Source organism: Lacerta agilis, chromosome 15 (genome assembly GCF_009819535.1).
Source record: "Lacerta agilis isolate rLacAgi1 chromosome 15, rLacAgi1.pri, whole genome shotgun sequence".
NCBI lineage: Eukaryota > Metazoa > Chordata > Lepidosauria > Squamata > Lacertidae > Lacerta > Lacerta agilis.
Genome location: NC_046326.1, coordinates 12,852,103 through 12,874,454, shown reverse-complemented (window position 1 = coordinate 12,874,454; position 22,352 = coordinate 12,852,103). Strand labels below are relative to the sequence as shown.

At 44.5% G+C, this 22,352-nt stretch overlaps 1 protein-coding gene across 3 annotated transcripts; it reads right to left on the bottom strand.

The window, feature by feature from the left end:
• Window positions 1-244: 244 nt before the first annotated feature.
• On the bottom strand, window positions 245-22,352 carry FAM118B (family with sequence similarity 118 member B). 3 transcript variants are annotated; one of them, XM_033172338.1, is made up of 10 exons: window positions 22,186-22,352; window positions 20,186-20,298; window positions 19,315-19,364; window positions 13,118-13,201; window positions 10,782-11,034; window positions 8,129-8,356; window positions 5,352-5,480; window positions 3,798-4,083; window positions 2,438-2,494; window positions 245-869 (listed from the first exon to the last, which is right to left on the bottom strand). In XM_033172338.1, exons 4-10 carry the CDS (start codon window positions 13,192-13,194, stop codon window positions 850-852), a joined length of 1,050 nt encoding a protein of 349 aa, XP_033028229.1. In that variant the 5' UTR covers window positions 13,195-13,201; window positions 19,315-19,364; window positions 20,186-20,298; window positions 22,186-22,352; the 3' UTR covers window positions 245-849. The 3 variants fall into 3 exon arrangements, with proteins under 3 accessions (XP_033028229.1, XP_033028228.1, XP_033028230.1); XM_033172337.1 differs by lacking the exon at window positions 20,186-20,298 and having other exon boundaries at window positions 22,186-22,351; XM_033172339.1 differs by lacking the exon at window positions 20,186-20,298 and having other exon boundaries at window positions 245-796; window positions 22,186-22,351.

Below are 22,352 nucleotides of genomic sequence, written 5' to 3'. Positions count from 1 at the left end.
AGGCGGCTTACAAGACCCCTCTCATTTAGCCCAGTTTCATGTCCTCCGTGAGCTCCCATACAATCCAGAGAATGTAGGAATTCTGCTGCAGCAGATGAAAACTGCACCACATGTAACATCGCCTTCCCACCTTTCATACTTGGGAGCATGAAGGCTCTAGGGACCACCCCATGTCACAGCTACATTGCCTCTCTAGCCATCACTTCCACCATGAATTTGTCTAAAGTCACTCTTAAGCCAGAGATAAGTGAACATCCTTTTTTTATTATAGCTCCAAACATATAAAACACTGTATAAAGAAAAGACTTAGAAAACTAGAGCTTCAAGTAATTTTTTAAAAAATGCTTGCATTTTAGTTGAAACCCTTACAGAATACAAAAGCACTAGTAGCAAACTCTTGCTCAGTGGGAGAGAGGATGGATCTCTCTGCAGATACAACCTTAAATAGAAAAAAACAAACACGACATCACATTGATAAGACAAATCTCCATGCCCAGATCCAAAGGGTCCAAGATGAGTTGCCGAGTCCAAAAGTTTGCTTTACAGTTTCATTTTGATGGGGCAGCAGTTAGAACAAAAAAATGGGCCCTTCCAAGAAACAACTGCGGCAAAGGCAGTGCTTTTTCTTCCCTAAGCAACGTTTGAAATAGTCATGTCTTACAAGGAGCTTGCCAGTATCTTGCTTTTAAATCATTAGCAGAAGGGTTAACCTGTACGATGGTGTTGCTCAGATGGGAGAGTGCTTTGCGTTCTCGCCTGCTGTACCCTGTGTAGAATTAGTGTCTTCAGATGTCACCTGGGCAGATACTTTGGACAGTGGCCTTAAAACCGAAGGCAGTAGGAGAGATCCTAACAAAACCCATGGACAACTAGAGAGGGTTAGTAACAAAAGGAGCTGGTTAAAAGGGGGAATGGGGTTGAATGGCAAGCCAGCTCTTGGAGAAATTAAAACTGCAGACACTCAAGATCACTTGTGACTGGGCAAATGGCCCCCTCCGTATTAGTCACATTATTCATATGGCTTCCATTCTTAAACATTTGGGACTAGGTTTGGCCCTGTTCGAAGCACAACTAAGGGGCACTGGGGGTGTGCATCCCCACCCTGACCCAGCATTGAGCAGGAAGTCTAAAGGGGATTTCCACATGCATCTGACTGCTTAGAGGCTTATGTGAGTGCGAACCCCACCTGCTCAAGACTCACAATTATGTAGAGGCTCCTAAGAGCACTCAAAGGCTCTTGCAAGCCCCTTCAAACCGCCATTCAACACGGTCTTTTCTCTTTTTTTCTTTTTTTTTGGAGGGGGTGGTAGGAAATACTGGGGCTGGCACAGACAGGAAGGCCAGGAGCAGGGCTAGTATGTGTGCTCTCCTGACATTCCCTACTAGTGTTTACATTCCCAATTCAGGAATAATGCCCGCACAGGGGTTTGTGGAGTGGTATTCAGCCTTGCAATGGGTACAGGAAGACATAGGAACACTTGCCGCGCATGCTCTTGTTGCATCCCAACTATAACTTGCGCTTCCTGTTCCCATGCCCAGGGAGTCTGTTAAGGAGGGAGAGGATTCGCTAATCTGGAACAATATTGCTCAAATGGATACAAGTTGCATCCAACGTAGTGCTGAGTTAGAAGTTGCTTTGCAGTATGCTTGTCGCACAAGGGAGAACACAAGCACACTACCAAAGGTGGTTGTGCAACAGACTGCACAAGAATCAGCCATTGCACAAGTTTCCGCTAGCCCAAGTGTTGCACAGTCTTTAACCTCTGCGACCCACTGGTGTTAGGGCTCTTTCTTGCGCTAGTGGATAAGAGAATGTTGGATATGATCCTCAGTTGCTAAGTATCGCTCCACAAGGATTTTCTATGGTCTGTTTAAGGGGAATCTTTGCCTCTCCAGATATTGTTGCTCTCCTATCATTCCGCACCATTCGCCGTGCTGACTGGGTTTCATGTCAACTGGGAGTTCAACAACATCTGGAGGGCCACAACTTCCCTCCTCTCTGGCGCAATCTGACAAAATTAGTTGCCAAGGCATCCTACTAACAAAGTTCTTACCCAGGCTGAGCTGAGTTGTGATCATGTGGAAATTCCCTTTAAAAAAAAAACCTTCCACATTAAGAAACAAGACAATTTTCAGATTAGCCCACATGAACTGCAGAACGAATCCTCCACTGGTATCACTACTGCTTTCCTTTCCAGGAGCCTGCTACCGCCACAGCTTGAACACTGCACGTTGCAGTTTGGAGGCAGGAAGGTGTCCTCACATGTTCTTACTAAGGGATCTTCCACTTTCTGCAAGATACCTTCTTAAGTCATGAGCTCTTATCATGCACGAGAGAGCACCCACTTCAGGGTGGGTGGTGGTAGCTGCAGGTTAGCAAAACTTGTCTCTCCAGAGCTGGCCTTAAGGAGTGTTGAGTATTAAGTAAGCTCCCTACCTTTGATTTCCGTATGAGCTGCAGCCACACCATTTAGCTGTCCCTCCCGAGGTGGACCTGGAAAGGGGGTGGGGAATCGAAGTTATTTGGAGGCGACACGTTAGCAGTGACCCACAGAAAATGTGTGAGAGCCTCTTGCATCTATGCTAGCCTCCCAAACTTCACCAGCAGCCTTGAGTTGTAGCCAATGCTAGTCCTACTCTGAGTAGACCCATTGGGAGTTCACGTCTTGACTTACTTGGGTTCAGGCATTTCTATGGTACTACCGCAGGCAGAACTTAGTGGGACACAACCCCTTTCCCCCCCAGAATGGTTTCCCTTTGGATCAAGCCCATTTATAAAAGGTACTATTGTGGGGGGGAGGTGGTAAATCATTTGCTTAAAATATTGTGACAAGGAGAGACCCACAGGAAAGGCTGCATCCAGCCCCTTTTGGCAGCTTCCAACTCTAAGCTGCCATTCATTATATAAAGGGAGTGTGTTGGTGTGGGAAGCTTTCCATGCTTCTGGAATTTCTTTGGGAATATATTTATTTCACAAAGAACAGATGGTATTGGAGAAAGGAGGTGGTAGCTGACAATTGGCAGTTGGGGGTTGGTTACTTATCCTGTTCTATCATGATTTTGAAGGTGAGAGGTTTGGAGACTCCATTTTGACGCTGCCTAGAGGAGTTTGCCAATAATACTTGTTGCCAGCCTGACAAGTAAAGGTTTATTTTCAACTATTTGTGTAAGGCACATATTTTTCTTAATCACAAATAGCTAACAAGTGTTCATGCTTCTGACCTCTTGTATAAAGTTATGCAAATGCACTTAATTTGCTTAATGTATACAGCTGCATACATTGTGCTGGTTTTGCTACGATGAGGTGGAGCAAAGAGCAATACAAGACACAGAAGCCCCTCTTTTTCCACCCAACCTCTAAAAGTCTTATTTTGTTCACCTGTTTGGCTTCTTGCCTTTTGTTTTCAATGAAAGCAAGGGTGCTCAGGGGAGCCAAATTGTGGGTCCGGTACTACACATTCGTATTGCCCACACAGAAGTTTCAGTACTCTGAAGGCATGAGAGGCCTCTTAACCTGGCTGAAACTAAGCAGATCTGGATCTGGTGAGTGCCTAGACAACAGACCCAGGGGGAATCCCTTCTAGACCACCTCAAGTTAAAGGAAAGCAACAAGAGATATGAATGTGATAAAGTCAAAATCCAATAAAAGATGTGATGTTAGAGGTTTGGGACTTCAATTCCCATCATCCCCAGATGGAATGGTCAATGGTCAGGGCTAATGGGAGCTGGAGTTCAGCAACATCTGGACGTCTGCAGGCTTCCCTTCCCTGCACTAGGAAGACTGCCAGTCCTCTTACCTGCTCGACCCCGGCTGGAGATTTCATTTGCCAGCCTCTCAAAATAATCAGGCAAATCTGCATATTCGTTCCCGTATGAGATCACTTTAATCCCTTTGTCCAGCATGTTTTCTCGGAGCTTCTTGAACTCATCCACATCCCCACGGCGCACGAGCATAAAATGCTCCAGATCAGATTTGTGCTTCACAGCTTCTAGGAAGAGGGCTTGGAAAGTTGTATCGTCCACAGTCCAGCCACAGCCCAGGAACAGGAACGATTTGGCTTCATACAGCTTCTGGATCTCTCGCTTTAGGAAAGGGAAGGGAAAAGGGAAAGTGTACAGAATTCTGACTTTCTTTAGGACTATGGAGTTTTAGAATTGGAAGGAACCAAAAGGTCAGCTTGGCTAGCTCCATGTAACAAAAGCAAGAATTAAATGGTGCAGGGGTGAAGAACCAGTGGACCTCCGGATGTCCTACCATCTCCCAACATCCCTGACCATTAGCAGCTAGTGGGAGTTGGATTCTAGCAACAGCTGGAGAGCGATAGGTTCCCCAATCCTTAGGGATCAACAAGAGCACTACAACGTTCTCATCCCTGATTTGAGTGGCTAGAAAGCCCAGCAAAGTCACCCCAGCCTTGTCCACTTTTGAGTCAAGCCACGGTGGGCAGGAGAAATCTAACACTCCTTATACCTACACACAAACAAAAACAAGAAGCCATCCGGTCACTAGTCAATCTTAACTTGATAATTCCTTTCTGGCCTCAAGTGCAATAAATTAGTAGTAGTAGTAGTAGTAGTAGTAATAATAATAATAATAATAATAATAATAATAATAATAATAATAATAATAATAATAATAATAATAATATTGTTTGTATGTCACCCACCTGACTGGGTCAGCCCTGTCACTCTGAGCGGCTGCCAACAAATTAAAACACAGTGAGACATCACACATTAAAAACTTCCCTATACAGGGATGTTTTCAGATGTCTCCAGTTTGTGCAGTTGCCCTCATGCATCACACCATCTGCCATTCCAGTGACTTGCTACTGAGCTGTTAAATTGACAGTTAAAAGCACTAACTGGTATCAACTCTATATCCCGATCCAGCTCTCTATATGCATAAAGAAGTTCATATGTGACTTAATTACACAAGAAGATGGGTGTGTGTGTGCACATTTGAATTAAAAACCAGTATAATGCAGATAAGACTTGTACCCACAGTATGCACACCTGGCGTAAGCAGGCTCTGTACATGTGTAAAGTCTGTTTATGCACAATCGCCTTCTTTATAGTTAAGGGAACCTGTCTCGTTTGGCGGGTTCTTTAGAAGACATTCCTAGTTGTTCAAAGCATTCAGGGCTTGATACTCATATCAGGGATGAGGAAATTGTACCCTCCAGGTGTTGTTGTACCATCCCCAACCAACAGCCTTGCTGACTGGGGCTGATGGGAGTTGCGAATCCAACAACATTTGGAGGGCTGCAGAGTCCTCATCCCAGACTTATATACCAGCAGCACTCATCCTTCAGAAAGAGACAACAAGGCCCAGAGAGGGCTCCAAATCTCACCATAACCTCTGTGTTGCGTAGCACATTCTGGTAGCCGGCTGGGTGGAGCACTATCCCACTGGGGTTTGTGTACACACCGTGGATATGTAGGACACTGAGCTTCCTTTTCTCCTGCGCCCACTCCAGCACCTGCATGGGATTTCAAAAGAAGCACTCAGCGTCAACACTCCCAAAAAGTATACAGTTCCCTTTGGCTTCTACAACCTACTGGGCTTTGGGCTGAGAGAGAAGTGAGTGGCCAGTAGGGCAGGGTGAAGAGCAGGAATGCCTTTATTTATTTTCAAGCCCACATGCCAGGAACTGAGCACCCTGCAAATATGTTTATAGAATTCCTGCCTCAGGGGTGGGCGGGAGGGCTCTCGGTTATCTATAAACACAATAAATTCCACACACATGCAATCTCTCTCAGCCCAGGGATGTATTTATCTGAACTTCTCGGCATCAGACCCCATGCTGCTGCACACAGTTGGGTTCCTTTGTGAAGGATGTTCTCAGGCTTATGGTGGGACAACAGCTGCAGCCCATGCAGGGTAATGAATGGGATGCTTTGACTGCTACAGCTTGAGTCAACATTGCCCCCCCCCCCAATAAAGACTTTCTTGAAGGAAGACCCTCCAGTTGCCTTTTGCTCTCTATAGCCTTTTCCTGTATACTAGGTTTTGAGCTAATGAAAACAGAGATCCAGATCAATCTTCCACTCTGAGCATTCTCTACAATGTTGTGTGCAGCAGGAGACTTCAAAATCTGCTGGGGAGAATTCTCCAACTCTCCAGACAGCAGATTTTCAGAGTGTGCTGGGAGCTGCAAGAGAGGGGAAATTGCATTGTGCAAACAGAAGTCTGCTATGCTACTGGAACAGTATCTACTCTTCAAATCTATGCTGTTGTCCCGTTTCTTGCTCAAAACATTGTTTTCTGCATTTTGGAAGCACACAATAAGCAACTCTAGGCCAATTTGTTTAATAAGCATAAAGCCTAGGGCTTGCCGATTAGAAGGTCGGTGGCTTGAATCCTTGCGACGGGATGAGTTCCTGTTGCTCGGTCCCTGCTCCTGCCTGCCCACCTAGCAGTTCGAAAGCATGTCAAAGTGCAAGTAGATAAATAGGTACCACTTCAGCGGGAAGGTAAACGGCGTTTCTGTGCGCTGCTCTGGTTCGCCAGAAGCGGCTTAGTCATGCTGGCCACATGACCCGGAAGCTGTACACTGGCTCCCTCAGCCACTAAAGCGAGATGAGCGCCGCAACCCCAGAGTCGGACACGACTGGACCTAATGGTCAGGGGTCCCTTTACCTTTACCTATTTTGGATTATCTAATTTTATCTTCTTCTTCTTGGCACAAATGCATCCCATTCTGGGTTTTTACCCACTAGTACATTCATGACTGTTGAAGGCAAAAAACTAAATTCAGAATTGCACATCATAGGGCAATATTCTCCCCCAGCTCTCTTTACATTCCTTCCCTGAAATTTAGTACTTTCCCTCCCTAAAACAGGAGTTGCAGAGCCTTCTCTAAACCAAGTTTGGCACAGGGGAAGTTTTCCAAATGCACTTCCACAGGTACTATCATAACACTTCCACGATTTATTGTGTTTAACATTTCATTCTCGTGTAGCTCGTCTTCTGTTTATTCTCCCTTGTCCCAGTCAGGAGTATTATCACACTGAAAAGTTCTGCAGGAAGCAGAAATCAAGGACGTGCATGGAAAACTTGGCATACATAATTAAAAGGAACTGGCAAGAAATAACTCTCCCTTTGCTGTTTACATGGCTTTTGGAGTAAGCCAGGCACTCGGTCCATTCCAACAAAAGAGGAGCTGCTTATAGGAATTTCAACTTTTGGAAGCTAAAAAACAGGAATGAACTTTGGAGAAAGGCCCAAGCTCAGTGGTACAGCAGGCAGAAGATGCCGAGTTTAATCCTCATCCTCTCCAGCCAGGGTTGGAAATGTCCTCCGTCTGAAACGTTAGAGAGACGCTGCCACTCCACGTCAAAAATACTAAGCTAACCTGCCTCAGAATAAGGCAGCTTTCCTAGGTTGTTTCTAACTTTATAGCGTACTTTGTTAAGCTCCACTTCAAGTCAACACTATAAATTCCCCCTGGAATTTGCCAAAGTGCCTTGTGATTTGGAAAAAGGAAAAAGGAACTTCCCGTTAATATTAACATTTGCAGACAGGAGAAGATTATGAGAGAAAGCAGAGCTGCGGGGTCTACTCATTTTGGGGTGTGTGAAAGAGGCTGCTCAGCGAGGATGCATGCAGTGGTTTTAGTATTGAATTAAATAGTTACATTAATTGACCCTGCTTTGGATAAACTAAAAAAGGTACACTTGACTCGGCAAGCAATATTAATTAATTAATTAATTAATTAATTAATTAATTAATTACCAACCAGCCAACCTTCATCATAAGATCTCAGGGCAGTTCACAGAGTAAAATGCAGGATAACCCCCTCCCCCAATATTTTTTGAAAATATTAAAACGATTGAAATAGGGGTTTAAAAAAAAACAAACCACAACCCTTTTTTATATTAAAATGTGCCACTGTAGGAGGAAAACACCATTCAGGAGGGACCCTGCCTCCCTTCTCTTCTCTCCCCCTGCCTGACAATGTTGGTGTTAGTCCTGTCTTCTTACTGTAAGTGACACAACGCAGTGTGTTCTACCACCACAGCCAACAGCTAAAATGGCACTTAAGGCCTGAGCTGCGGACACCATTGAGAGATGAATGGGCTAGACTGGCCACCATTCGCAGGCATGAGCACCCCCCCCCCCAATTACCTTTTTCTCATCGGTCAGGTCAAGAGATTCAAGCCTCTTTCCTTGGTCTGCCGCGTATATTTCCAGCAAGTTGTCAAAGTTTGTGGTCAGCACGAGAGCACCATTTTCCATCAAGTGGAGGACGGACTGAAGGAGCTGTTTCCCGGTGTCTTCCATTTTGGACTCCAGGTCATCAAAGACCTCGTACAGGCAGTCCTTGAAAAACGTGGAACGGACATTGCTTGTGCGCTGCCAAGAAGATCGGGGGTGGGGGGTGGGGAGGGATCCAAGATCAGAATCAATTTATTTGTATTTATTTTATTAAGCGACTATTTTTTTTTTAAATCAGCAGCGGAGGACTTGAGAGGGGTGAGGCATAAACAGCTGTCTGAACTGGTTGCTGAGATTCAGCAGAGGCACAGCTGGAATTAAGCTACTATGCTGTGTCCACTTACCTGCGAGAATACACCCATGGGCTTACCTCTGAGTAAACACAGAAAATCACATTACTGGAATTGCAATTCTTGCATTAGAGTCCTATTTCTGCCTAAACTCTCACAGCATATAGGGTTGTCCAAAAGCCCAAGAAAGTGCTTGGACACTGAACCTTCTCAAGAAGAGGAGGACAGTATAGATTCAGAACAGTGGTTTGCAGAAGGGCATAGTTCAGAGGCTGCAGAGGGGAGAAGCTGGGAAATATTAGGAGAGTAGCAGCAGGAAGAAGCAGCACCCAGGGAAGAGACCACTGACAGACTCTGTGTCTTTGGAACGCATTCCTGATCCACCCCCCTCTCCCAGGACCAGGTGAGCATTGAGAGTAGCAGAACAGAAAGCTCAGAGACAGAAAGCTCAGATCAGACGACGCAGGGGTGACGTAGAATAGGAGAGATGGAGGGGGTCGGACTTTACTCAGAGCAATGCCATTATCTTAGGGAGACTGCATTCCTTCGTCTATCTCTGTGAATAGTGAACAAATTACTTGGTAAGAACTCTTGTTTATCTGCTTTTTGGCTGCCACCATAGGTGGAATTGAATTCCCTGAAACCTGACAGATGCCTAACTGCCTGCCTCAATTCCTTACAATAGACTGGAATGCCTCATGCTGCATCATTGGACCTAACTGGGAACCTGGACAGGAGACCACTGCAAGCCCCATCAAAGCAGTGGATAGAAGGTCTTCGGACTGGAGAAAGATGATGCATTCAGCCCAGTCCAATATGGTTTTTTTTATATAGGGAAGGGAAAGCAGAGAACAAAAGGGAAAGGGTAGTAGCTCAGACATAGAGCATCTGCACCAGAGTGTATAAAAAGCAATGATTTTTTAAAAATGGATTCTTTTAAATTTAAATCTGATTTTTTAAAATCATTTTTTAAAAAATAAAATGCTTTTGGAGGAAAAATCTTTCTAAATATAGTTTTCTATTTAAGTTACATTATAGTCCAAAGGCTATTCATCAGGAAATAAGGATTTGTTTTTTTAAAAAAGAAATGGAAAAAAATGTTTAACCACATCAGTTAACAAACATGGATACATATGCTATAATGTTATTGTTTTAGTTAAATAAATTGTTTGAATTGTTATTAAGGAGATGATTATTTTTTTCCTTCCAATAAAGCACAACAGAAAAGTTATGCAAATATAAACAGTTAACTTATTAAACCTCACAATAATTTCATAATTATCTATGTATTTCTAATAGTATAACCAAATCAGTGATTTTTGATGTAACTGTAAATCCTACTCTGAAAATTTATTATCTCGAAAATGAAACCTTCATCCAGTTGTAAATATTAAGATTATACCAGCAAGAATGAGTCTGTCTGCAAAAAAATGATATAAATCAAGTCTTACTGACTAGTGATTTAAATTGTGATTTAAATTGATTTGATTTAAATCAAATCCACCCTGATCTGCACAAAGAATCTCCCTGGTTCAATCCCCTGCATCTCCAGGCAGGGATGGGAAAATCCGCTGGAGAGGCGCTACCTGTCAGAGTGGACAACACTGACCTACATGAAGCAGTGATCTGACTCAGCATAACACAGCTTCCCATGTTCCTAAAGCATGGGTTGGCAAACTAAGGCCTGGGGGCTAGATCAGGCCCAATTGCCTTCTGGATCCTGGCCCGCGGACGGTCCGGGAATTGCCGCGTGGATCACCAGCACACATGTTCTTTCCCTCTCCCTCCCTCGGCAGCGGCGGCGGTGCCTCCTCCCTCCCTCCTCCTGGCTTCTTCCTACCCTGCCTAGAGGAGGAAGGGGGCTGGGCTTTGTTGGTGCCAGCAGCAGCAGTGTTTGAGTGGCTGCCATTTTAAGCAGACCCTCTCCAGAGCCCTTTCGCAGGCTGCTCATCGTCCCTCCGCAGCTGCCGCCAGCCCTGGCCGCTTGCAAGACACAGGTAAGCAGCCACCGGGGATCGTGGTGCTCTTGCATCATTCCCCCCCCCCCCAAAAAAATATATAGTCTGGCCCCCCACAAGGTCTGAGGGACAGTGGACAGGCCCCCTGCTGAAAAAGTTTGCTGACCCCTCTCCTAAATCTTAGAAGAGCATGTGCTGTCAGACTTGGCGCCATAAACAGAGGCAGGCCCTTCCACCCCCGCACAAAACAGTACGATCTATTAACACTTTTGCCTGAAGCTAGCAAACCCTTCGCTCCGCAGCTCATCGACTCACTGGTGACAGCTTTTGGATAAGGTCGTGGGCAACGTGGATGAGGTTCTTATCATCACGGAGGCATTTCTGAAACTTCTTCCGCTCCTCGTCTTCCAGGAGGTCAAAGTCAATAGCAGCATCCAGGAGGGCCTGGATCAAGCCCTTCCAAGACTTCAGGGCCGGCACTTGGGGAGCGACTGCGGCACTTATGCCCGTCCCGATCACCAGAACGAGCTCCTGGGGCTTCTTGGTTTTTAGGCTCGGCAACAGTTTCCTGCAACCAAAAAGAGAGGGAAAGATGCCAATTACCTGCCACCTGCATGGAGAATTTTATAGGGAACAAGGCTCGACGGGTGCAGATATGGCCAAGGCCCTTAGGCTAGCCAATGGGGTGCCTTCCAGATGTTGGGCTGCAGCTGCTCCCATCATCCCAAAACAGATCATCCAATGGTCAGGGATGATGGGAGATGCAGTCCAGCAACATCCGGAGGGCACAATGTTGGCTACCATTCCCATATAGCTAAGCTTGCAGATAGCCACTTGCCTGGCATGAGTACCGTTGGCCAAGTAAGGATTCACGCCAGGCAACTGTGAAGGCAAGCTTTTCAAAATGTCAAATATTCCCTTAGTTCTTTCATCTTAACAGCAGGCTGTACAAATGGCTAACAAAGCAACATGGGGGCACCAAAGAACCACTCTGGGATCTCTTGATGAAGGGTGGTGTCAGGGATTTGCCTTTTCCTCGTGAGGAGAGCCCGGGAGGAACTCCTAATTATGAGGAGAGCTCGGGCGGGAAGGAGATCGGGGTAGGGGATCTCTTCGAGAGTAGGTCTTGCTCAGATACAGGGAGCCCCACTCAGCCCCAGCCGCTTCTGTCATCTGACACCTCTCAAAGCCCATCGCCAGAGCTCTATCCCACGGAGGAGGAGGAGCAGAGGGTCAGGGATGCTAGGCAGAGACCCAGCAACGCCAGCCAGATGCGATCAGAGGGGGAGTTGCAGCTTCCGGCGTTTTGATGCTGGGCAGGAAACAGAAGAGGGGCACTTCCAGATTCTGCAAGTGACTGAGTGGTCTTGTTTTAACTAGCTCTGCACTGTAAATAGTTATGCACAATAAAGTAGTCTTTGGTGTAAGAGGACTCTGTTGTTACTCATGAGCAACACCCTGGTGAAACGTGACAGGTGGTATATAAATTTAATAAATATATATATATAGTTTTGATACAAAGGCCACCAACACAATTATTTTGAAAAGAACTGGTCTAGTATAGGAAAATTGCTAGAATTTTGTTCCGTGTCAGATTCCTTCCCCTTGTCTGGGGGAAAATTTTGGTCCATTTGAAGAGGCAAGTATATTAGCACAGTTACTCGCTAACCTTGTAGAACCACCCAAGCCTGCGATATGGAAGTTACCTTGATCTTCTTTCATACCTTTGACTGTGGTTCTCTGTATTTCTCTGTCATTATTAATAACAGCACTTTCCAGTATCTAGGCATGCTCATAGGAACCTGCCTCATACCAAATCAGGCCACTGGTCCATCTTAGCTCAGTACTGTTGATACTGACAGGCAGCAGGTCTCTGGGAATTCTGGCAGGAATCATTCCCAGCCCTACCGTGAGTCTGGAGATGCCAGGGATTGAACCAGGGACCTTCTGCTGGAGCAAGCCTGCAAATTCCATAAGCCTGACCTTCTGCAGTCTCACTGATCTTGGTGGATAAATGAAAAGCTGCAAGGACTTAGAAAGACAGGGGGTCCTAAGCTGTCCCAAAAACCTATTCTCCTCAAACATCCCTACAAGAATGCTGTGTGTGTGTGTGTGTGTGTGTGTGTACGCACACATGTGTGATGAAAGTTAGAAATAAGTCTGCCAAACTTGGTGGCAGCAAAAAAAAAGTCCTGGACTGTGGCAGCTCACAGCAATAAGCATTTGGGGGGCATGCAGGAACATGGCAAAACAGGGGAAGCTTCAAACCTCTCTGGCGAGCAGCTTCTGTGTTAACCTAGCCCTCCCCATGCACTACTATTTTATCCTCCGTCACAACAACCCCATGGTGTGAGTTAGGCTAAGAGCTGGCGAATGGCCCAAGGTCACCCAAGTTGCTTCATGGCTCTCCCCGCCATAATGTGACTTAACATAAGAGCCCTGTGGGATCAGATCAAAGTCCTCTTTGGTCTGGCATCCTTGTTTCCCACGGTGGCCAACCAGATGCTGATGGCGAGCCAACGAGCGGGGCATGAAGCCAATAGCCTTCTCCCACTTGTAGCAACCCACAGGCAAGAGTTACACTGCCTCTAATCACGGAGGCAATAGCCTTTTCCTCCATTAATTCATCCAATCCCGCTGGTTCTGCTCACCTAGGTTTCTTGGCAGGTGGCACCCCATCCTCCAGCAACGTTTCTTTATCCAGATTCAGGCTCACATTAGAAGCCATCCAGTTTCTGAAAAGAAAAGGAAAAATGAAAGGCGATGGAAGGGCAAAGTTACAAAGAGAAACCTGGGGTGTTTCAACGTTGAGCAAGAATAAATTGCCAAAGTTTGCCAAAGTTTACCGAGACAACTTTGACAAGGAGGAACAAACACATTGAGCCCCTTATCTCTCATCACATCACCTGTTGCAGAGTGTCTCTCCTCTGTTGCTAAATACACCATGCAATGCATAATGCAAAAGGTTATCTTAAGGAAATGTGGGGCCAGTTTTAAATTATAGTGTGAATACCGTGGCAATTTCATTTTCAGTCCTTTTTCCAATGATACTTAGCATGACATTCACCTTTTTCATAACTGCCACATACACTGGTTCAACATCTCCATCCACTACAACTCCAATATCTCTTTCCTCATCAGTCACTGATAGTTCAGACTCCAGAATGATAAATGTGAAGTTAGGATTTTCTGCCCCAGCATGCATCATTTTATACATTATCCATTTTACTGCTCATCCAGCCAGTTTGGAGATATCCTTTCGGAGTATAAGCAGTGGCTTACTGCTCACTCCCAACTCTAGTAGATCATTTGTGAGGATGCTAAAAAATGCACAGCTCCCAATACAGATCTTTGAGGTACTCAATTTTCTACATCCCTCCATGGTGAGAAATCTCCATTTATTCTGATTATATATTTCCTGTTATTTAACCAGTCACCAATCCATTAAATGACTTGTCTCCTTATCCTATGATTAACTTTTCTGCAAACCTGAAATCTTTTGCCCAAAACTTTTTGAAAGTCTAAAGGCACCATGTTTTCTGGATCACTTCTATAGAATAAGGTGATAGTAGCACAGTCTGCTCTACTTCAGACTGCAAGTGGGAGACACCATATTTCAATGCTCAATGTAAATACCGTGAACAAAGTCACTTCAATAACTCAGATGGAGTCCAATGTCTTGGTAACACTTTCCTGGGCAAACTGGACAAAAACAGTGAGTAATTTGAGGGAAAGGGAACACAAAGGTTTTGTCTCTCTCGCTTCAGGCATACAACCAAACACGCAGATACATACAACCAAACACACAGAGGAAAAAACTTCCTCAGAACTACACAGGCAATCAGAGCACAAGCTATCTCAGTGAAGATCATGCCACGCTGCTTGGTTGCCAAGCAACACCTCCAGCTTGGTTTGCTCTTGGTTAGCTGACTCTTAACAGCAACAGAATTAACCACTAAGTTGCACCCTGAAACAATTCCTCCTAACAATGGAATCCCCACCTGCAGTCTGAAATGATTCAATCTGCTCAACTCCTTCAGGATTCTTTCTAACTCCCCCCACCCCACCCCCCCAGTTCGGTAGCATGTGTAAAAGATGCCTATGACAAGCTGAATATATCAAAATTCCTTCTTCTGCACATCCACCCAAAGAGTCCTTGTCCTCCTTTCTACCTGGCCAACCCAGCAGTCAAAGCTATTATTAGCAAAGGATTACTGCTCTTAAGAAGCTCTTAATTCTTGAGTCAAGAAACTTAACTCTGCTAGTTGTTTGCCAGGGCAGAAAAGGCTGCTCTGCGGAAGCAGAGAATGGGGAGCTTGTGTGAGAACTAAGGATCAGCTCTTTGACCAGGTTACCAAGGGCTGAAATTATATTGAGACCCAATGTGCTTCCTTGCTCGATGATAACCGAGAAAGCTTTCTACAGCCGGGGGCTACTCCATGAGGAAACCAACAATACAGAAATGAAAATTCTTTCTAGTAGCACCTTAGAGACCAACCGAGTTTGTTCCTGGTATGAGCTTTCGTGTGCATGCACACTTCTTCAGATACCTCATCTGAAGAAGTGTGCATGCACACGAAAGCTCATACCAGGAACAAACTCAGTTGGTCTCTAAGGTGCTACTAGAAAGAATTTTCGATTTTGTTTTGACTATGGCAGACCAACACGGCTACCCACCTGTAACTGAAATACAGAAATGATTAAACTTCTCCCTGAGAAGATGTTGCCTATCCCTTCTCACTAACCAAAATTATCTTGAAGACTGAGCTACCCAAGCTCATTTGCTTGCTTCTGTTCCAAGGCCTTAGAAAATGTTTTCCCTCATATAACCAACTGTCCACCAAGGACCCCCCAACTGCACGATATATTTAAAGCACGATACGACTTCAAACATGGCTTCTCCCAAAGAGCAGTAGTTTGTTAAGAGTTGTTCAGAGATCCCAAGACCCCTCATAGAGACACAACCCAGGGAACTCAGAACTGTAGCACTGTGGCAGGCTTCTCTTAACAACCCTCAGCACCCTTATAACAAACTACAGTTCCCAGGATTATTTGGGGGAAACCATGACTGTTTGAAGTGCTATAATACTGGTTTAAATTCATTGTGCAGATGGGGCCTAGATTGTGGGTGGAATGGTGAGGACATTAACATAGGAAGCTAGTTTATATTAAACCAGACCACTGGTCCATTCTAGCTCAATACAAGTGTCTACAATGACTATGAAAGTGTCTAGCAATGGCTTTCAGAGGTTCTAGGCCTACCTACCTAGAGATGCCAGGAACTGAACTTGGGACTTTCTGAATGCAAAAAATGGTGCTCTACAGTCATTCCCCCAAGGCTATGGCTGAGTAGTAGGGGGCAGAGGCAGCTTGTCCACATTTTGTGCCTGTTATGTGTTCCTTTGAGCACACGATTGCAGAATTTCAGGATGTCTTCTGCAACACTTTATTACTTATTATTTCAAGTCATTCCCAGGTCACTGATGTTTTCAGACGATTCCGCAACTCATTTACCTGTGGGAATCTGAAGTGCATGATATGTTTCCCTGCACAAAGGAGAATCAAGTAAGTGAATCAAAGAGCCCTTGATTTTTCAGGGAGCAGAGACTCTTTCCCTCTCCTTCAGGTCACTTCAGTTTCTGGCTTACTGCTTGAAACTGACACACAGTTTAGGTTCCAGAAAGTTAATGGCTAACAGCCAGCACAGGGTGTGGTAGATAGAGTGCTAGAGTGTGTCCCAAGAGCCCTGGGTTTATATTCCTGTTGACCCACAAAGTGCCCTGGACAGCCTCAAAAAAGTCACTTTCTCGCTACCTCACTGAGTTGTGAGGATAAAATGGGACAGATCCATTTTGCCACTCTGTGCTATCTGGAGGGTGGATAGAATAAAAAAGTGATTTTTTTTTTAATAAAAAAAGGATATCTATGCCACAAAAACAGCCCGTAATAAAATTCTAATTATACCATGATTCTTATAAATGCCAATAAGAATGTAAAAATCTGATGCATTTGTTCACAGCCGTATGAGGTCATAGTTATCTACCGTAAGAGAGGTTCTTTGCTCCATACAAAGCATTTTTCAAAAACACGGAAACAACTTGCAAAAATGAAAAAGTGAAGCCACTTTCCCTGTATTTTAGCTTTTAATAAGTCAAGTAAAGCATTAAGCAAACTTGTTAAAGTAGATCATACTCAAGAAAATCAATGCTCCCGGAAGTAACAACTTGTTATTTTTTAGCTGCATGAGTAATGTTACCAGAAGCTAAATAGATTTGTAAGAATCTGTAATTGGCCTCGAAACAGATACAAATGAGGAAACAGTATTTAATGTTCAGAGAAAACAGCAAAAAAAAAAAAAAAAACAAGCATAACCTTTGCAATACAAGTAATTAAAAGAGAACCATGCCTGCTATATGCAGACAACTTTTAACCACAAAGCAAATGAAAAGACTGGTGTAGTACACTTAGAAGTGTTCAAATCTGTCATTTTCAGTTTCTCTCAGTTTTCCTAATTTTTCCAAACTTCAGTTCAGTTCTCCATTTTGGTCTGTGATTTTTTTTTTTTAATTAAAGTTCTCATTAAAATTCAGCAGCATTTTAGTGCACATTTCTCCTGGTATACACATTTTTATATGCAGTTGTGCCAAATATGCTATTTTGCACAGCAATTTCCCCTAATATAATGCATTTGTGTGTGCAATTGTCACTAGCACATACATTTTTATGCAGACTTTACTCCAGTGTGTGTATTTTTGTGCACTATGGAGAAATCTCCATTCATTTCAATGGAGCTTGTGAGAGAGACCCACACGAGATCCACTTCAAACAAATACCTGAAAGCTCAATAATTGTAGTTGGAGGGAAAACCTTGTGAACAATTTCACAAAAAAGTACTGTACTCTCAAAATGCTTCAAATGCAACAAAATTTGAACAAAGTTGACAAAAATAGCAATTGATCAAGACACAGCTATAAGCTTGGCTACAAGACACACAGAGGTATTGGCTTTTGGCCATTTAGAGCACAAGCATTTAAATTCTATAGCACGGGTAGGCAAACTAAGCCCCGGAGGCTGGATGCAGCCCAATCGCCTTCTAAATCCGGCCTGCGGATGGTCTGGGAATCAGCGTGTTTTTACATGAGTAGAATGTGTGCTTTTATTTAAAATGCATCTCTGGGTTATTTGTAGGGCATAGGAATTCGTTCACCCCCCCCCAAAAAAAAATAGTCCGGCCCCCACAAGGTCTGAGGGACAGTGGACTGGCCCCCTGCTGAAAAAGTTTGCTGACCCCTGTTCTATAGGCTGGGTGGCTGCTCAGCTTGCTTGAGGGAAGCAGAGGCTAGTTCATCAAGGTTCATGGTTTTGAACAGCTGCAATGAAAACAATCACCCAGCTGAAGAGGCAAGATGGTTTTAAACAATAACCAGCTTGCCTTTTCTGCGACAGCAACACCTTTCAAAACACCTGCAGCTGAGCAAATACTCCTCTGCATATATGGCATATCCACACTTTGTTCACTTAAGTTTTTACAGCGCATCCGCACAATGCTGTGAACAAAACATCTCCCTCTGTTTCCCCCTTTTCAGCTTCCTTCCCCTCTCCCCAAGGCTGTGAAAATCCAACTTTTTAAAACCCAGTGGAATAGCTGCACAATTTCCTTAGGTGCCCTATTTCACTGCCATTCTGGCCAATAACGGCTTGTATATATTGCTCTAGCCCAGGGATAGGGAGTTTGTGGCCCTCCCTATTTTGTTGGATTTCCATCATGTCTGCCTGTTAGTCATGCAGAATGAGGCCCAAAGAACCCTAAAACACCTGGAAGGCCACAGATTCCCTACCTCCGCCTTATAGCCTAGTGCTGCCTTGTACTGGAAAACAGAATGACATTTGACATATCCATAGAGGATTTCTCTATAGTCACTAGTGAGCAGGACATCTAAATACATTAAGGGTACCTCCTACATTACATTGCCCTAATGGCATTTTTTAAAAGGGGGCTGGCGAAGAACAGGCGCCTTAGGGTGAGGAACTCAGCCATGAGCCACACAGTGCTTTAAAATCTTAACAAGCTTGCAATCAGTGATGGGGGTTTTCAGGAAAAATTTGAATTGGAAAACTTCTCTGTGCAGATTAAGAGTAATTTGCATTGGCAACTACTCTCATGCCCTAGAGCATGATCTAATCAAGAATACTTGCAGTTAGCAAGCAATGCTAAAAACTTTGAAACTGCCAATCTTGCCTAATAATGTGTGTTGCAATTCACAACCATTCATTGCCACTAATGAACTTATAAAAAAGAAGAGAATTTTCTGCCCTGCATCACTGCCTGGAATAATTATCACTTGTCAGAAAGCTCTTGGAATCGTGGAAGAGAAGGAGGATGAGAAATGGGGGCAATGGAATTAATTGCTTGTGGTGAGATACAGGTAACTATGTCCTTGTGCAGTTACAACAAACATCTGGCAATTTTTTTATGCTGGTACTGTGTGCTACTCCAGATGTTGCTGGACTAAAACTCCCATCATTCCTGTTCATTCCTCCCGGGGCTGATGGGAGCTGGACTTCCCCATCTTTGAATTAGTTTGCATTTTCCAGAGCCCACAGGCAACTGGAAGAGCCCAAGACCTTTGCCAGATGGAAGTTTCACTGCAGAGACACAACTGGGACACAATTCTCTGGTCCCTTGCCTGCATGTGTTTTCAGATACACATTGGGAAATATCTGAGATGGGCCACCAGAAGAAATGTTTTCCAAAGCCAAAAGCTGCAGTTTCTTTTCCTAATTCTTAAAAAAGAAATAAATAAATAAGAACAATTCACACCATGTATTCTGCACATGACCTTTTTACCTTTTTAGGAGGAGAGGTCGTCCTCACAGGGAGATGAAGCCGGTGTTATGCTAGATAAAAGAAATAGATAAATCTGAAGTCAGCAATCTGAAAACTCTACTCAAATTTACATGCATAATTTTAAAAATTGGGAAAACATGAGGCAACTCAGGAGCCTATCTTGTTTCTTTTCTGAAACACTCGTCCAGAATAAAACACAATTCATTAGACAATTAAACTCCTGCCTTAAAAGCAGAGTGCCCTGCAAAACACAGGATCTACTCCATAAAGACAATGCTCAGCTAGATAGTCCAATGGTCTGGCTCAAAATGGCAGCTTCCAATGTTACTTCTATTCCCTGACTATGATAATGATTGTTCTTAGAGTGAAAGGCTCCAAACATGTGTGCTGTGCAGGTCTCAGTGAATTTAGATACTTAATATCAGTATTAATAATATTTATCATAAATTCATTTATTCAGGCATTGATCTGAAAAAAATAAAGCAGTTAATGGGTTGTTTTAATTTTACTCATCATGTGTAAATGGCCTTGTAGGTTAATGAGTGGTTGGAAATGCCCACTACTAGAAAGGCTGAAATTATGAGATTGCAATCCGATAGACACTTGTCAAGTCAGGAAGGGGCAGGGTGGCCTGTGGCCCTCCAGATATTGTTGAGCTCCAGTTCCAATTAGCCCCAGCCAACAGCCAGGAATGGCTGGGGATGGGATGCAGACAACATCTGGATGACTGCAGGTTCCCTGCCTCTGGTTTATGAACAAGTTGAACTTTGAACTGCCAACTTCTAGCTCATAGCTCATGCTCTGAATCAACATGCTCTTCTGGTTCCCTTTCCTTTTTTTGGAAGGAGGACAACTGCCAGAGACTACCTACTGCTGCAGAGGATGGAAAGAGAATGAATTTCTTAGTTTCAGGATTTACCAGAACAATAACCAGCCCAATGTTGATGGAGACTTTCTTATTACAAAGTTTTTCCACTTCCTGCACTGGAGAGAAAGAAAATACAATTTCAGCTCAGAAAGCCTTCTCTTCAAAAGGGGGGGGGGTAACCCTCCGCACCACAGACAAATATACACCACAGAAGAATGAATGAAAATATATTTTCCATAATGAAGTCATTTTTTTCTGCACAATGATGGGAAGCATAAATTCTAATGAGGTCCTTCCCCCGCAGTTCCACTATGTTTCTTCCATGGCTCCTATTAATTCTTGTGCCAAAACACATTGTTCATTTTTATAAAGCACCTTGGCAGTTGGAGAAAGTGTGGATATGATCACATAGAGGAGGTGGTGTGTCATCCTGGCTTGCAGATCAACTCATAAAAGTTATGAGCACACTCATGCTCATGCAAATCTGAATTCAGGATTTGTATTGCACTAATGCCTGCCTGGTTACCTGGAGGTACCCTTTGCTCGCCACAAATGGCCAGGCAAGAGGCTATTTATGAGCAAGCATCCATCACTTCTCCAACAGCATTTTAAAAGAAATAATTGTGGCTGTCTGTGCAGGACTGAGCACATGCTTGTCTACAGGAGTGAACATGTGCGTGCAATGGTTCTTGCCTACTCAAAGAGAGCAAATCATCTGCCTCATTCTGAATCTTGCAAAAGAAGTCATCAGGAAGGAAGATTCAAGTAAAAACATTTGAAAACTTTCCTTCAGGGTTTTCAATAAAAAAAGCTGGACTAACCTTTGTGTTTGGGGTTGCTTTAGAGCCCTGATTAGCAAACACTTTTACCAGATGCTCCCTGAGAAGACTGTAGGTGGTGGGCCAGCCCCCCCCCCCCGTCCCTTATTCCCCAAAGATTAGTACCACAAAGTGTAAAACACATGTCTCTGCGTGAAAACAAAGGGTGAGGAAGCCAGCATTTTCATGGGGCCATATTCTGCTTTGCTGCTTCCAGTTGCTGATTCCTACTTTAGCTATAGAAATCCTGCCTTAATGCAGGGGGTGGATTTGATGGCCTGTTTGGCAAATTGGCTTTGAAGGTGAAGTTTGGACCTGCAGTATTTACTAGGTAAAGGTAAAGGGACCCCTGACCATTAGGTCCAGTCGCGGACGACTCTGAGGTTGCGGCGCTCATCTCGCGTTAAAGAAAAGACAGAAGCGATCACAGTTTATACCAAGGGTTGAAAGCAATCCACTGAACCCATTTCAAAACAAGAAGCGGGCATTTATCCGGAGACACTCCAGACAGACATAGACTTTGAAAAATGCAGTTACACATGTGAGGAAATGCTTCACCATCATGTAATGCAACATATATACATAAATTTAAAAAAAATAAAAAGCAGCACAGAAATATCCTACCAAAAAAGGAGAGAAAAGCTGCAAGCATTCAAATCGAAATCTGTTTAAGATACATCCCTAAACCCACTTAAGTGGAAGTGAAGCTCATGGGAGGGGGTGGGATTAACAATGAATTACACTTCCTCCAGAGTAAGGTTGGAGAGTGGAGCAGATGAAGGCTATGCACAACATTAACATATTATAGGGAATGAGGGGGCTTGGGGAATCAAGATAATGGGAATATTCCCCCCCCCTTGGAGGGGAGTACAGTATAGGAATCAGGCTACCGCATTTCAGCTGCAAGGAGGAGGCCGGCTGCCCAATGCAACCACAGAAGCCTTTGCAAAGCCTTCTCCTTGGATTCTGCAAGAAGCCGCACCGGCGGCAGCAAGCGGAGGCTGTTCCCTCTCCGTCTTCCCACCGACCCGCAGCTGCTGTTCCCCACAGAAACCGGCTGAGCACCTCTGGGTGCCCCTGGCTTTCCCTCCCGCCCCGCACCCCTTCAGGGCTTCAGCTGCTGCTGGGAATGCCTTCGGGACGCCTGGGAAAGGGAGGCGGCGGAGGAAGAGGACGACGACTCACCTGCCAGGACAGCGCGACCGGCAACGGCAGCAAAACAGCAGGCAGGAAGCAACCGCATCTCTCTCCCTCTCGCGCCCGCTGTCTCCGCCTAGGCATCGAGGGGACGGGGCTAGAGTGTCCTCGCGTCCTCCCACGCCGCCGGGCACTTTCTTGTGCACTTCCTCTTC